General features: G+C 41.7%; 1 protein-coding gene across 7 annotated transcripts in view; it reads right to left on the reverse strand.

Moving 5' to 3' along the window:
* The window catches only part of NUP98 (nucleoporin 98 and 96 precursor), a 114,346-nt gene that overhangs the window by 7,384 nt on the left and 94,772 nt on the right, over nucleotides 1-12,190 (reverse strand). For all 7 annotated transcript variants that reach the window (XM_078340341.1, XM_009007507.5, XM_078340340.1 and 4 more), the window contains 2 exons: nucleotides 4,404-4,625; nucleotides 1,379-1,620 (listed from right to left, as the gene is read on the reverse strand). In XM_078340341.1, coding sequence (XP_078196467.1) covers nucleotides 1,379-1,620; nucleotides 4,404-4,625 — 464 coding nt within the window. The remainder of the gene's footprint in view (nucleotides 1-1,378; nucleotides 1,621-4,403; nucleotides 4,626-12,190) is intronic.

Consider the following 12,190-nt stretch of genomic DNA (forward strand, 5'->3'; position numbering starts at 1 on the left):
TGCTAGCTTCAGACTTCTCTTCTGCAGTTTCCTCACCTCTCTTAGCCTTCACAGAACTGAAGGGAGGTTAAGGCCTTGCTTTGGATTAGGCTTTTGCTTAAGGAAATGTTGTGGCTGGTTTCATCTATGCAGACCACAAAAACTTTCTCCACATCAGCCAGAAGGCTGTTTCTCACTTTCCTATCATTTGTGTGTTCACTGGAGTAGCACTTCTAATTTCCTTTAAGAACTTTCCTTTAACACAACTTGGCTGTTTGGCAGAGGCTCATCTTTTGGCCTATCTTGGCTTTCAACATGCTTATCTTGCTACACGTAATCACTTCAAGCTTTTGTTTAAAGTTAGAGTTGTGCTACTCTTCCATTCACTTGAACATTTAGAGGCCATTGTAGGGTTATTAACTGGCCTAATTTCATTACTGTTGGGTCTTAAGAAATAGGAAGGCCGGAAGAGAGGGAAAGAGATGGGAATGGCAAGTTGAAGAAGCATTTATCAATTCACCATCTTATATAGGTGCAGTTGGTGGCACCCTGAAACAATTAAAATAGCAACATCAAAGATTACTAATCACAGATCACCATAACAGATAAAATAGGGAGCCGCGGTGCTCTGGCCAGTTGTACTGGCGCTTGAGGAGGCGAGGCTATGAGTTCAAAGCCAACCTGAGCAACACAAGAAGCTCTCATTCATTAACAACAACAACAAAAAAATTATTAAGGCCAGGCCTAGTGGCTCACGCCTATAATCCAAGCACTTTGGAGGCCAAGGCAGGCGGATCACCTGAGGTTGGGAGTTCAAGACCAGTCTGACCAACATGGTGAAACCCTGTCTTTAAAAAAAAAAAAAAAACAACAGATAAAATAATGAGAAAGTCTAAAATATTGTGAGAACCAACAAAATGTGAAACAGAGACAGACATGAAGTAAGCACATGTTGGAAAAATGCTGCTAACATACTTGCTCCGTGCAGAGTTTTCCAAACCATTAATTTGTAAAAAATGTAGTATCTGCAAAGTACAGCAAAATGAGATATGCCTGTATTCTGAAATTCTCCAATGAAAAATGTGAAGAATTTCTAGTTTCAGGTCCCTAAGGAGATTATTTCTAGTGTTGGACAAAATTCCCATAAGTAAACACAGAAGTTAATAATAAGCGTACATCAAGGATATTTCTGGGAAATGATAACAATATAGCTACGTACCCCTGCTACTCTACCTCCTTATTCTGGCTAAGCTTCTTCTGCAGAGACTTTTTGCACAGTGCAATTTGATTCAAGTTGGCCATGTCCTACATTGTCTTATCTCTGGTCTGACTCCATCATGGAAGTTCAGAGGTTGGAAAAATTTGGGTGATTCCAGGAGATGTGGGCCCCAACACTCACCAGAAGCTAAGTGCCGGATGATGAGCTTGTGGCAGCGGTTCCAGTGCCCAGCCTTAAATAAATACAGGGCCTCTAAGTGCTTGTCAGATTCCATGTGTGCTCGCACAGCTTTGGCCTCGTGAATCCATTCAGCAGGCACACAGAGCTTCTGGGTAAGGAAAGTCTCCTTAGCCCAATATTCCGGGGTCTCCAAAAGCTGGCAGTGTCGGGTAAGCAGCTCTCGAACAGCCTTCTCACGTATGCTGCAGGGAGAGATAAGCTAGAATAAATCCTATCCTTATTCATGGAGAAGGCTGCCCCAGGCAGCTTAGAGTGGCTCTTGGGGCATTCTCTTAAACTACAGGTCTTTTTTTTTTTTTTTTAAGATGGAGTTTTTGCTCTGTTGCCCAGGATGGAGTGCAATGGCACGATCTTAGCTTAGGTTGCATTCCCTGCTAATTAAATGTCTAGGAGTGAGAGCCAGACATCAATTCTTTTTTTTTTTGAGACAGAGTCTCTGTCATCCAGGCTGGAGTGCAGTGGTACAATCACAGCTCACTGCATTCTCTGTCTCCTGGGTTCAAGGGATTCTCCTGCCTTAGCCTCCCAAGTAGCTAGGATTACAGGCACCTGCCACCATGCCTGGCTAATTTTTGTAATTTTAGTAGAGACAAGGTTTCACCATGTTGGCCAGGCTGGTGGCGAACTCTTGACCTCAGGTGATCCACCCGCCTCAGCCTCCCAAAGTGCTAGGATTACAGGTGTGAGCCACCGCACCCAACCTAAATATGGGTCTTGATCACTCTAAGCTTCACTAAAAAATCAAAGGCAATCACAACAGTATTAACTTTTTAAAATAACAGCATTAATTTTCAAAAATAAAATAAAGTATTTTCATGTTCAAAAAGTTGGGGCTGGGCATGGTGGCTCATGTCTGCAATCCCACAGTACTTTGGGAGGCCAGAGAGGGAGGATCATGTGAGCCCAGGAGTTTGAGACCAGCCTAGAGAACACGGCAAGACCCTGTTTCTACTAAAAGTTTTAAAAAGTCACCAGGCCTGGTGGCATGTGCCTGAGGTCTCAGCTACTCGGAGGCTGAAGTGGGAGGATTGCTTGAGCCGAGGAGTTCGAGGATGCAGTGAGCCATGATTGTGCCACTACACTCCAGCCTTGGTGACCAAAAAAAAATCAGAATCTAGGAGTGGCTTCCCACTCCCCAGAAAATGCTTACCCCAGCTAGGATTTCTTCCTTATTTCCTATCTAGTAACATTTCCTTGCCACCACCTAGAAGATCAAGGACTAGGATGGGAGAATTCTGCTCCACAGAGCAATCCTCTTAAGTTAGTTCCCAATCTTCTCTTTTCCCTTTCTCCCACATGGTCAGTACAAGTAAACAAAGTAGCTTTAAAAGGTAATGTCTCTTCCAGGTCTTTGTTTCTTCTCTCAAGCCTTCAACCTTCCTAATTCATTCTCTTTCCACCTCTAGATCAAAGCCTCTTTAAGGAGGGTACTTTTATGTCTGGGCCAAAGAACTAGTAATCTAATTTTAGATCAAAACTATTCTTATTGTGGAGCCTTCTCTGAATCCTAGGCTTTTTAATAACCCCCCACTGTCATCACAATGCCTCTTTTCAGGAAACAGGATCTGCTTCTCCATAGTCAACTCTGACACAACAGTCATCCTATCAGCCAGTCTTTTACCATGTGAAATCCCTTATGTCTGTTTTTAAATATACTTAAAAAAATAGCCTGGAGTCATTTCATTCACTGTTAAGGGGAAGAAGAAAGAGAAATTGCTTAATGAGAAGACTGTGCTAGGTAGTTTATACTTTTACTTTTTAATTTCACAATCAACTTTGAACAGGAACTAATGCTATGCTCTTTACAGGCCAAAAAAAAAGAGGCTTGGAGAGTATCTTTACCCAAAGTCAAAAGTAAGCTTTATCCTAGGTCAAATTTAGACCTAATTTCCTTCCACACCATACAACACAACAGTGCAGCACAGTGATAAGAGCACAGACTCTGGATGAAAGTTGGAAACCTCACTCTGCCATTTACTAGCTGTGTGACCTTAGACAAAAGTTAAGCTCTGTATCTTGCGTTACTCATCTGTAAAACAGAGACAATAAAAGTGTCTATCTTGTAGGTCATAATGAACATAAAACAGTTAATATATATGGTGTAGAGTATAAACATGCGTAAAAGCACTTAACTACTACATACATGTTCATTTTTTTGTAATTATTGTAACATCATACTGCTACCATTAACAAAAATCTCCAGCCTTTACCTTGTTCAAGCTGTAGTGAAAAGGCATTTCTCCAGTTCTCTTTCAGGACAGAGAACCAAAACATATATACCTAAGTACAAGGTTGTGTTAATAAATACAATACTATCAAACTTGATGGTTGGGTCAGTGAAAGGATGACTGAAGAAAAAGCAAGTCAGTGGACAGAGAAAAAGCAGAGGGCTTTTTGCTAACCTACTGCCATGGAGTGATTGAGGCAGCTCAGCCAGCACTATTTTCTGTGTAATTCCTAAAAATGCTACATTCATCTGAATCTGGGATTCAGAAGAGTCCACAATGAGGAGGATAGTTTTGATCTGAAATTAAGTGACTAGTTCTTTGGCCCAAGCATAATGCTGTTGTCCCATCTGGGCATATCCTCTCATTTCTACTTCATTATTTCCTATTCCAGTGTTACAGGTTCTTTGACTCTTACCACTGGAAAGAATTTCTCTAATCAATGCAGTTCACAGAGATCTCTTTTTTTCCTCAGACTGCTTTGTGATAAATATACATAAAGAGACACTTTGTGATAAATATTACAATTTGGCACTTAATCAAAGGCAGTTTCATTTTTAACTGGGTTACATGAATACACAAACAGTCTGGGCTAAGGGTTTAACTATCTTGAGGTTTATCAAAACATTGACTCTAACACACATTCTACACAATTACTTGCTGAACTGAACCCTAAAGACTGTGTGGAATTACCCTGTAGTGCCAGATACACCCAGTGGGTTCAATGGCTTCTCACTCACCATGAGTTGTCAATGTGCAGGAGGACAAAGATGGCCCACTCCCAGAGACCCTCACTTTCCAGCTGGCCAGCATAACTGGCCTGTAGCACACCTTCACACTGCTCTGAGAGATGGGTGTAGTTAAGAGCCCTCAGCACTTCCCACAAGTGCCAGCTTAGGCGGTAGTCCAAAGGATCTGCTGTTATGCTTCGAGGCTCCAGCAGCTGGTTGAGATCATAGTATCTGCAAAGAATGTGTTGAGAGTCACCATATGCAGCCAGGAGACTGCCTATAGTGATAGGTCAACTGTTCTGGTTATGTCTAAGACAATCAAAGAACCTGAGGGTAAAAGCATCATAGGCCTTCTCTCCCTCTGAGACTACGTTTCATCAGACTATTTTATCTCTGGGTTCAGCCAGATTTTAGATCCTATAAAGAAACAAGACACCTTCTATTCTGAGGCTGTATGATCTAACAGGTTTGCTGGTAATGGTTTGGTGTATGTATTTTACCATCCTGATCAATTCTCACCCTTCCATTCCTTCATTACAATGTCTATTACTTTACTTAACCATGTAAAAAATTTAGTTACCTTACTATCTTTCAGATTGCTCTATAATCTGAAGTTATTGGGTGCTAATTCTTTAGTCTTCATAATGATTACTTCCTTCTAGGGCTAGTAATTTTTACCTCTTTTTTTTTTGTCTTCAGTAGGTATCATTCTTTACATAGAAATCCAGGTGCCCTGGGTTTTGAAGTGTCCCTGCTGTTTATTTATTTATTTGAGACAGAATCTCACTCTGTCACCCAGGCTGGAGTGCAGTGGCACGATCTCGACTGACTACAACTTCTGCCTCCCGGGTTCAAGCGATTCTCATGCCTCAGCCTCCTCAGTAGCTGGGATTACAGGTCCGCGCCATCACACCCAGCTAATTTTTGTATTTTTAGTTGAAACGGGGTTTTACCATGTTGGTCAGGCTGGTCTTGAAATCCCGACCTCGTGATCCACCTGCCTCCGCTCCCAAAGTGCTGGGATTACAGGCGTGAGCCACCGTGCCCAGCCCCTGCAGATAATTTTTTATTTTTCTTTTGCTGGGAGCCCAGGGATTTTAATGGTCCCAAACCAGTTTATATAACAAGTTCTTAGTTTGCAATTCACATATGTAATAGTAGTATAAACTAAGATCCCACACCTGCAAGTTTTACAGATGCGAGGATTGGATTACCAAACAATATTTTTTCCTTTTCAACTAAGATCTCAGACATCTTACAACTTCCTTACACCTCCCTATGTAATGAGTAAAGGTTTTCCACACCAGTGCTATTGAACAAAACATTGTGTATCAACCAATTTGAAAGCCACTAGCTACCTGAGGCTAGCAAATATTTAAAATGTAGCTATAGGACCGGGTGCAGTGGCTCATGCCTGTAAACCCAGCACTTTGGGAGGCCAAGGTGGGCAGATTGCCTAAGGTCAGGAGTTTGAGAGCAGCCTGGCCTACATGTTGAAACCTCATCTCTACTAATAATACAAAAATTAGCCAGGCGTGATGGCAGGTGCCTGTAATCCCAGCTACTATGGAGGCTGAGGCAGGAGAATCGCTTGAATCCAGGAGGCGGAGGTTGCAGTGAGCCGAGATCACGCCATTGTATGCCAACCTGGACAAGAGCAATGTTCTGTCTCAAAAAGAAAAAAAGCTGGGTGCAGTAGCTCAGGCCTGTAATCCCACCACTTTGGGAGGCTGAGGCTGGCGGATCACCAAGGTCAGGAGTTCAAGACCAGTCTGGCCAACATGGGGAAACCCTGTCTCTACTGAAAATACAAAAATTAGCTGGGCGTAGTGGTGGGTACCTGCAATCCTAGCTACTCAGAAGGCTGAGGCAGGAGAATAGCTTGAACCTGGGAGGCAGAGGTTGTGGTGAGCCCTGAGTCATGCCACTGCACTCTAGCCTGGGTGACAAGGCAAGACTCCGTCTCAAAAAAAAGTTAAAAAAAAAATTAATTGGCTGAGTGTGGTGGCTCATGCCTGTAATCCCAGCTCTTTGGGAGGCCAAGGCAGTGGATCACCTGAGGTCAGGAGTTCAAGACCAGCCTGGTCAACATGGTAAAACCCTGTCTCCACTAAAATTACAAAAATTAGGCCAGGTGCAGTGGCTCATGCCTGTAATCCCAGCACTTTGGGAGGCTGAGGCAGGAGGATCACGAGGTCAACAGATTGAGACCATCCTGGCCAACGAGGCAAAACCCTGTCTCTACTAAAAATACAAAAATTAAGGGGAGGTGATTATGCACGCCTGTAGTCCCAGCTACTCAGGAGGCTGAGGTAGGACAATTGCTTGAACCCGGAGGCAGAGGTTGTAGTGAGGTGAAATTGCACTCCAGCCTGGGCAACAGAGCGAGGCTCCATCTCAAAGCAAAACAAAAACAAAAAGTAGCCAGGCATGGTGGTGTGTGCCTGTAATCTCAGCTACTTGGGAGGCTGAGGTAGGAGAATCATTTGAACCTGGGAGGCAGAGGTTGCAGTGAGCCAAGATTGCACCACTACCCTCCAGCCTGGGCAACAAGAGCAAAACTGTCTCAAAAAAAAAAAAAAAAAAAAAAAGGAAATTAAATTAATTTAAATAGTCATATATGAATAGTGGCTATTCTCCTGGATAACGTGGATAATGCAATTCTGGACCTTTTTTTTGGCATACGAAAATTTATCACTACAGTGTTTTCATCATTAAATTTTATGATCTTGGTCTTTCCTTCCTGCCTTTGTACAGGGCCAGAAGAGAGGCACTGGCTACTTTGACAACCTTAAAGCAGACTTCAGGAATATCACCAACAGCATGACCTTTTTGACCAAATCCAGAAATTCTGGACCATTTTTAAGCAAGAAGGTGTGGATTTTAGCTAAAGGGGTTTTTTTTTTTTGAGACAGAGTTTCACTCTTGTTACCCAGGCTGGAGTGCAATGGCGCTATCTCGGCTCACCGCAACCTCTGCCTCCTGGGTTCAGGAAATTCTCCTGCCTCAGCCTCCTGAGCAGCTGGGATTACAGGCACGCGCCACCATGCCCAGCTAATTTTTTGTATTTTTAGTAGAGATGGGGTTTCACCATGTTGACCAGGATGGTCTCGATCTCTTGACCTTGTGATCCACCCGCCTCGGCCTCCCAAAGTGCTGGGATTACAGGCATGAGCTACCGTACCTGGTCTGCTTAGCTAAAGGTTTTAGTCATACTAATTAGATATTTCAAAAGAACAAGGCTACATTTACTATCCCATTCTGGCTTTGGTTTCTCTCTTCATTTCGGTACTTTGAGGTATCCTTTTCTTTCTTTCTTTGACATATTTAAAACTGCACATATCTAGACATCTGTGAAATCACCATCATGATCAAGAAAACAAACAGAGCTGGGTGTAGTGGCTCACACCTGTAGTCCCAGCACATTGGAGAGCTGGGGAGGGCAGCTCACCTGAGGTCAGGAGTTCAAGACCAGCCTGGCCAATAAAAAACACTGTCTCTACTAAAAATACAAAAATTAGCCAGGTGTGGTAGTACAGGCATGTATCCCCAGCTAGTTAGAAGGCTGAGGTGCAAGAATTTCTTGAACCTGGGAAGTGGAGGTTGCAGTGAGCTGAGAAGATCACACCACTGGACTCACAGAGCAAGACTATGTTGCCAAAAAAAAAAAAAAAAAAGACTTAATTGTAGCCTCAACCTCCTAAGCTCAAGTGATCCTCTCACTTCAGCCTCTTAAGTAGCTGGGACTACAGGTGCATGCTACCATGCCCACCCAATTTAAGAATTTTTTTTCATAGAGATGGGCTCTCACTATGTTGTCCAGGCCGATCTTGAACTCCTGGGATCAAGTGATCGTCCCACTTCAGCCCCCCAAACTGCTGGGATTATAGGCGTAAGGCACCATACCTGGTCTGTTTTCTAATTACTGAATTTTCAGAGTTTTGATATGTTCTTAGATACACGTTCTCTATCAGATCTATGAATTGCAAATATTTTCTCCCAGTCTATGGTTTATCTTTTCATTCTTTTAATTGTCTTTTAATGAGAAGTAGTTTTGAAATTTTGTTGAACTCCAATTTACCATTTTTTTCCCCTTACGATGCGCATTTAGTGTCTACCTAAGAAATTTTTTGCCTAATGTACAGTTGCAAAAATTTTCTGCTTTGTTTTCTTCTAGAAGGTTTATATTTAAGTTGAAATTTAGGTTGATAATCCATTATAAGTTGGATAAATAATAAAGATAACCAATGAAACCAGAAGCTGGTTCTTTGAAAAGGTCAATATAATTGCTAAACTCTAGGCAGACCAACCGATAAAAAAAGAGGACACAATTATTGAACACAAATTACCAATATCAAAAGGAAAGAGATGCTGTTAAAGACCCTGCAGATATTTAAATTGGTTAACAAGGAAATGTTAATAAATTTATGCTAATAAATTTTGTGACTTTGGTGAAATAATTTATGCTAATAAATTTTGTGACTTTGGTGAAATACATTCCTTAAAAGCAATAAATTGGCTGTGTGAGGTGGCTCACGCCTATAATCCCAGCACTTTGGGAGGCCAGGGCAGGTGGATCACTTGAGGTCAGGAGTTTGTGATCAGTCTGGCCAACATGGTGAAACCCTGACTCTACTAAAAATACAAAAATTAGCCAAGCGTTGTGGTGTGTGCCTGTAATCCCAGCTTCTCAGGAGGCTGAGGCAGGAGAATTGCTTGAACCCGGGAGGAGGAGGAGGTTGCAGTGAGCCAAGATCGCATCACTGCACTTCAGCCTGGGTGACAGGGCAAGACTCTGTCTCAAAAAAAAAAAAAAAAAAAAAAAAAAAAAAAAAAAAAGGTAAATAAAAAAGGGCAATAAATTATCAAAATTTAACTTTGAATAAATAAAAAAATCTTATCAGGCTAAATCTTTTAAACAAATTGTACAGTGTAAGCTTTAAGGAAATGAAAAAACATGTCCACATGGTGGAGAATATAAAAATTTCTATCATAAAATATAAAATTTATAATATGTAGTAAGTATATCTAGAATACATAATTATCAAAATATAGTAAGTCAACCCTTTGAAGAAACAAACAAAAGACTTGAATAGACATTTAGCAAAGATGTACAGATGGTAAATAAGCACATGACAGTGCTCAACATCATTAAGCATTAAGGAAATGGAAATGAAACCACAATGAGAATTTCCAGTATGAGAAGATGAAAATGTTCTGGAGAGGGTGGTGATGATTGTATAACAATGTGAATGTACTTAATGCCACTGAACATTGTGCTTAAAAATGATTAAAATAGTAAGTTTTAGTTGCATTTTACTACAATAAAGAGCTATATTAATTCTATATAATTAACATAGTTAAATACTGGCTGGGCGTGACTCACACCTGTGATCCTAGCAGTTTGGGAGGCTGAGGTGGGAGGATCACTTGAGGTCAGGAGTTTGAGACCAGCTGGTCTACATAGCAAAACTGTATCTCTACTAAAAATACAAAAATTAGCCAGGTGTTGTGGTACATGCCTGTAACCCCAGCTACTCCGGAGGCTGAGGCAAGAAATTGCTAGAACCAGGGAGGCAGAGCCTGCAGTGAGCCAAGATCGCGCCACTGCACTCCAGACTGGGAGACAGAGTGAGACTCGGTCTCAGAAAAAATAAAATGACGTATATATTTAAATACCCTATATTTAAAAGAAATCACCTTGAAGATTTGAAATGAGATGTGAACTATCAGTGTGACTGGAGGAAAAAAAAGAAAACCTTAAGTATTTCTAATATAATGTTAGAAGAGCTGCGTGCAGTGGCTGACAACTGTAATCTCAATACTTCAGGAGGCCAGGGCAGGTGGATCACTTGAGCCCAGGAGTTTGAGACCAGCCTGGGCAATGTGGCAAAATCCTCTCTCTACAAAAATATGAGAATTAGCTGAGATGCACTCCTGTAGTCCCAGCTGCTCGGAAGACCGAGGTGAGAGGATTGTGTGAGCCTGGGTGGTTGAGGCTCACAATGAGCCATGATCCCTGCACACCAGCCTGGGTGACAGAGCAAAACCCTGTCCTTTTTTTTTTTGAGATGGATTTTCACTCTGTTGTCCAGGCTGGAGTGCAGTGATGCGGTATTGGCTCACCGCAACCTCTGCCTCCCAGGTTCAAGCGATTCTCCTGCCTCAGCCTCCTGAGTAGCTGGGACTACAGGCACATGCCACCACCACACCCGGCTAAGTTTTCATATTTTTAGCAGTTTCACTGTGTTTTCCAGGATAGTCTCGATCTCCTGATCTTGTGATCTGCCCACCTTGGCCTCCCAAAGTGCTAGGATAACAGGTGTGAGCCATTGTCCCCAGCTGCAAAACCCCGTCTTAAAAAGCAAAAGAAAACACCAACTCTGAGCTAGTTCTAATTACATGATTAGAAATAATAATAGCATGTGCTAATATATTATTGTTGAACACATAAACCACTGTGAATTTCTTTCTTTTTTGGAGACAGGTCTCACTCTGTTGCCTAGGCTGGAGTACAGTGATGCAATCATGTCTCACTGCAGCCTCGACTTCCCAGGCTCAGGTGATCTTCCCACCTCAGCCTCCCGAGTAGCCGGGACTACATAGCACTAATTCTTTTTTTATTTTTAGTAGAAACAGGGTTTTGCCATATTGCCCAGGCTGGCCTCGAACTCCTAGGTGCAAATGATCTGCTTGCCTTGGCCTTCCAGTGTTGGGATTACAGGCGTGAGCCACCACTCCTGGCCTGCATTTTTTTTTTTTTTTTTTTTTTGGAGATGGAGTCTCATTCCATCACCATGCTGGATTGCAGTGGTGCAATCTTGGCTCACTGCAATTTCCAACTCCTAGATTCAAGCGATTCTCCTGCCTCAGCCTCCCAGATGGCTGGGATTACAGTCACCCGTCATAATGCCCAGCTAATTTTTATATTTTTAGTAGAGATTGGGTTTCACCATGTTGGCCAGGTTGGTCTCAAACACCCTGATCCACCTGCCTCAGCCTCTCAAAGTGCTGGGATTATAGGTGTGAGCCACCGTGCCCGGCTGCCTGCATTTTTTAAATAACATGTACACACAGATATACACACACACAAAGCAAGATACTACATGCTCAATAAAATGGTAAAATTTAAAAAACTGCTATCTCTTTAAGCAACTAGAGATATTACACATTATCGGTACGAATATAAAATGATATAATCACTTTTGGGTATGAATGTTCATAGCAGATTTATCAAAAGCCAAAAATAAGAAAACCTAACTGTCCATCAACAAATGAATGGATACATAAATCAGACACTCCCACAAAAAAACACCCCAAACTAACTTTTGATATATTACATAAAAAAAAACCTTAAAATCATTATGCAGAATCAAAAAAGCCAGGCACAGGGAACATACAGTATGATCTCCCATAAAATTCTAGAACAGCAAAATTAATTTATAGTGTAAAACAACAACAACAACAAAAACCTAATCAATAGGTATCTGAGGTGAAGACTGACTGCAAAGGGGCACACGGGAATTTTTCAAGGGTAGTGAAAATATCAGCTTAGTTGTCATGGTAGGTACAATGCGTTAAGTACCGTAAAACTTATCACACTGCATACTTTATTATATGTAAATTATACTCATGAAAGTTGATGAAAATGTTTAGACTTCTAGTTCTAATCCTTTTTCCATTCAACTACTATAAGTTATATATGGTAGTTTATATGGACTTAGCAATTTGGGGGCATATAAAAGGGAAAAGATGCAGGAAAGACTCCCTTGGGGTTCATGGACCACTCAAGTGAC

Source organism: Callithrix jacchus, chromosome 10 (genome assembly GCF_049354715.1).
Source record: "Callithrix jacchus isolate 240 chromosome 10, calJac240_pri, whole genome shotgun sequence".
NCBI classification, from domain to species: domain Eukaryota; kingdom Metazoa; phylum Chordata; class Mammalia; order Primates; family Cebidae; genus Callithrix; species Callithrix jacchus.